The 4287-nt window shown below is 35.2% G+C and overlaps 1 protein-coding gene across 1 annotated transcript in view; it reads right to left on the reverse strand.

Annotated features, from left to right (window-relative positions):
- Positions 1-3559, reverse strand: part of LOC110427347 (putative leucine-rich repeat receptor-like serine/threonine-protein kinase At2g24130) — a 12944-nt gene extending 9385 nt beyond the window's left edge. The window contains 1 exon segment of the mRNA XM_089785469.1: positions 3339-3559. Within this exon segment, the coding sequence (XP_089641595.1) occupies positions 3339-3559 (221 nt within the window).
- Between the last annotated feature and the right edge of the window lie 728 nt (positions 3560-4287).

Here is a 4287-nt window from a genome sequence, read left to right on the forward strand (position 1 = left end):
ATTCTCTTTACTCTCTTTTATTTTCCTTCACTTTATTTTGTTGAAATAACATCACCCTTTCTCTTTTTTTTCTTTATTTATTTTTGAATATTTGCCATATCTTTCTTTCTTCTTTTCTCCCCCACTTCTGTCGCTTAAGGGCTTTTTTCATCGTCACTGTGCCTGATACAGGTAACCAATTAAGTCAATTTGAGCCTTCTGACTTCTTTTTTGGTTTGTTTGATTAAGTTAAGGATGACATGCTCTTGCGAATCAATGGGTTTGTTTTGAAAATGCAAAGGCGGCGAAGGTGGCTGAAATACTGGCGGAGTATGGGATAGAACCCCATGAATATGCACCTATCGTCAATGCTCTCAGGAAAAGGCCTCACGCTTGGCTTGATTTCATGCTAAAGTAAGTCCATTCTCTCTCCTTATTATTAGCTCAAAAAACACATTAAAAAACTTACAAATCTTGGTGGTTGCCTTCACTGTCTCAGGGCTGAGCTAGAAAATGGAACTAAGTGTTTTGTTTTCTGAGAACGAAGACAGAGTCAACAATACTAGACTTCGACAAATTTGAATGGCTCCACTGTCAGTCAGCGAAATCAGAATACAGTGCCAAATTTGCTTTTGAAATAAAAAGCTGGTTTCCCTTCTCCATATGGAGACAAAGCCCATGTGATCCGGGGACAGGGGTGGTGGAATTCAACTTGGGCCTTATTATTCGAGCAAAACAAAATCTTTTCTTCGTTACAAAGATTTCAACATTTTTCTTACATGGATTTATTTCTTGGGACACTTGTTAGATGCTGATCCAATCCTAAAATATTCATTCTTCATCTCCGTTGGTTTGTTGAAAAGTAAAGGCAGTTGCTTAGTTTGGAGGACCTTTGTTCCTGTCTAAGTACTATATGTCATTGTAATTAAAGCTAAATTATTATATAATGGAAAGATTTACTTAGGTTTTTACAATAAAACGGTATCTCTGCATATTTGACTTAAAAATTCGTTGTAAGAATGTGAATAGTAGAAACAGTTAAACTATCACTATCTTTTTTTTTTGTTTTGGTTTTCTTTAGGTGGGTTGCATGAATTATCACCATCTTTATCATCCAGGCAGCTTTAACAATTACTCCATGGCCTTTGCATGGCAAGTTGTGTGTGTTTAACTGATACGATGGTTACAACATATTGGGGTTGCCTGCCATTCAAGCAATGATGATTAAGAATAAGTGAGTAGTTTTCTTATTCTGGAGTGAGATTCATTCACTATCCGTCAAGCTTTCCTGTCCCCCATTGTTTTAACAAAATCGACGTACATACATATATAGGCAACAATTGATAAATACTACTGGTAAACGCAGGTTTGAGCTGGGATTAGAGAAGCCAGAACCAAGAAGAGCATTACAGAGCGCATTCACCATTGCTATTGCTTACATTTAGGTGGATATATTGGTGCCATTCCTTCCTTATATGCTCATTCCAAGAGTTAGGGATGCTCTGGTTGCATTAGTGATACTAACCATAGCGGCATTCCTGTTCTTTGGCTACTCCAAGGGTTACTTCACCGGCAACAAACCCGTAAAAAGTGCTTTCCAAGGGGCCATTACATTTGCTGCTACTTTTGGCATGGCTAAGGTTGTCCATCCATAGGACATGCCCGTAAAAAATTAGAATTAATTTTAATACTTACATTAATAATAATATTAATTATATATTTTTATTTGATTTGGTATTATGAAATTAATAATTGATTAAATGTTTTAAATTTAAGACTCTATATGTGATTTTATTATAATATAATATTTTAAATATATTGTTTAATTCCTCATTGAACTCAAAATTTGTAACTTTAACAACTGGGGGTTGGGATCAAGTGAGGTGAGGCTCACAGTAGTCTCAAGAGATGCTTATATGGTGTCAATGGATGTGCACATAAGAGTTTTGTTTGAGAAAAGCAGGTTCTTTACTGAGAAGTTAAGTCAAAGGAGAGAGAAAGGAGTTTCTCATACAGTGGAAATCAGTGAATGTGATGATGTGGTGGTTTATGTGGAAACGGTGGTTTTGATGTATTGTGACGGTTTGAAGAAGAGGTTGGTTGAAGAAGATGTTGACAAAGTCTTGGCTTTGCTGAAGCTATTATTCATTTTAATTCTAATTCATTTGGCTTCACTGTAAGTTTTTAGTTGATGTTAATTACAAAGTTTGGTTAATTAGTGGTTTTTTGATTTATATTTTTTATGTTTAATGAGGTTTAAGAATAATACTGATAAGTTTGAAATAGATGCCTGTTTTTTGGCTAAATTTTTCCTCCCAATTGTAGCAGAAGAGAATTATAAAAATATTCTGTAATTTGTACTTTACATTGTTTGCCATGCTCTTAACCCCAGCTTAATTAAGATTAAGGCATGTTTAGATGTTGAATTTTGTTATTTGTATGTCAGAAATTAACTCAAAAAGCAGGGTTTAGAGTTTAACTGCATACCTTCTAATTTTCTAGAACCTAACTGATACATTCCATTTTCTTTGCAGGTTGCTATTGAGTTCCCTTATCTATATGCAGAATCAATAATTTACTTTTCAATTTTCTACTCTATAGCCTCATTTGAGTGGACTGCTTTGAATTTATTTGTTACATATTCTTTATGTATTTAACTCTTCTATATTTCACCTTTTATGCTTTTTTCTTTACTCTTCATCTTCCCTAATTGGCTGCATGTTCTCTATTCATGAACGCTCATGTAGATCTTTTGAGAGATAAATATAAAGTGGCACTCGTATGAATTGAAAAAAGTAGGCATAACCAAAAATGAATTTTTCTTGAATTTTCTTCTTCCTACGTATGAATTGGTATGGTTTGTGGAGTGATTGACCCGCAAATATAGTTGTAGTAGAAATGCATTTGCTTGAATTGACCTTTTACAATAAATTGATTTCCAGAAATGGACAGGCAAAAACTTTTGAGGAAATTGTGAGAAAAAGGCCTCAACGACTAAGTCTTTGATACTCTGCTCTTCAAGCCGGTAGTCAAAGATCCGAAAAGGCTTAAGTCCCTAATTACAATCCACTTGCCCCAAAACAATTAGGTTGTGGTCAGAAAGGGAATGAGGTAAACACCTTTGCACAAGATTACTAAAACTAACTAAAAGCCCTGAATCGATCAAAAAGTGATCTAATTTGCTAAAAGCCACCTCATTCCCATTGCTGCACCAAGTGGAGTTAGCCTCGGACAATGGTAAATCTTAAAGCTTGACCTTGTTAATAAATTCCTTAAAGTGAGCTGAAGATCTATCAATATCACTCATACTGATCTTTTCTTTCTTATTTTTGATCGCATTAAATTCTGCACCCAAGCACCATAGCACATCAAAGCTCCCAACTGCCTTAGTTAATTCCCCCCACACTTCCTTTCTATGTCTGTCATTGTTGGGCGCATACACATTTCCAAAATCGCATTTGCTATCCACCTCATTGACCTTCCCCATAATTAACAGAAAATGTTTATATTCCACCACATCTTTTACTAAGAACTTGTTCTCTTGTAGCATAGTCAGAAGCCCACCCGACCTCCCTTCCATCTTGATATGGTGACCCTTCACTTTATTCTTAGGCCAAAGCTTCTTAAACAACCTAATTTTCGCATTTTGAATTTTAATCTCTTAGATAAGCACCACCTAAGACTTCATTTGTTGGATTGCCAACCTAATTACCTTTTTTTCTCTTTTCTTCCCAAACCCATAATATTCCAAGTGAGCAAGTTCATTGAAATAAACTAACACACATAACACACCTCCATCAAAACCCTATCTTGGGTCATTTCACCTGCATAGCCTCCATTTCCAATACTACAAAAGCATTAACCACCACTTTATCTAATTTGTTCAAACTGATTGATGAAAATGGTACAATAGCAGTGACGGCGCAGCCAAGAAAGGTGAGAGAATGTCTGGAAATTCTCATTGAATAATTTTCTCCCTTAGGGTACAGTGCTGAAATCATCTGTTTATATATGTACAGCATTTACAGAAAAAGACAAAAAAAGAGAAAAGCATATTTAATCTTAAAGCTAACTTGAATTAACTAACCTAACAGAAATTTAAAATAGCTTATTAGTGAAACGGTGCGTTTATAGCACCTTTTGTCTTGATATGGCTTCAGTTCTGTTATGTCCCGATTTCTTCATATTTCATCTTCTTCTTCACTTGCTCCTCGGCCATTTATGAATATCGTAGACTTATTTATTCTTCATTTTTGATACTCCCCCTCAAGAGGAACGGTGGATATTGTCCACGTTCATCTTGCTTAA

This window comes from Theobroma umbraticum, unplaced genomic scaffold (genome assembly GCF_002168275.2).
Source record: "Theobroma umbraticum cultivar Fairchild unplaced genomic scaffold, ASM216827v3 scaffold_228.0, whole genome shotgun sequence".
NCBI lineage: Eukaryota > Viridiplantae > Streptophyta > Magnoliopsida > Malvales > Malvaceae > Theobroma > Theobroma umbraticum.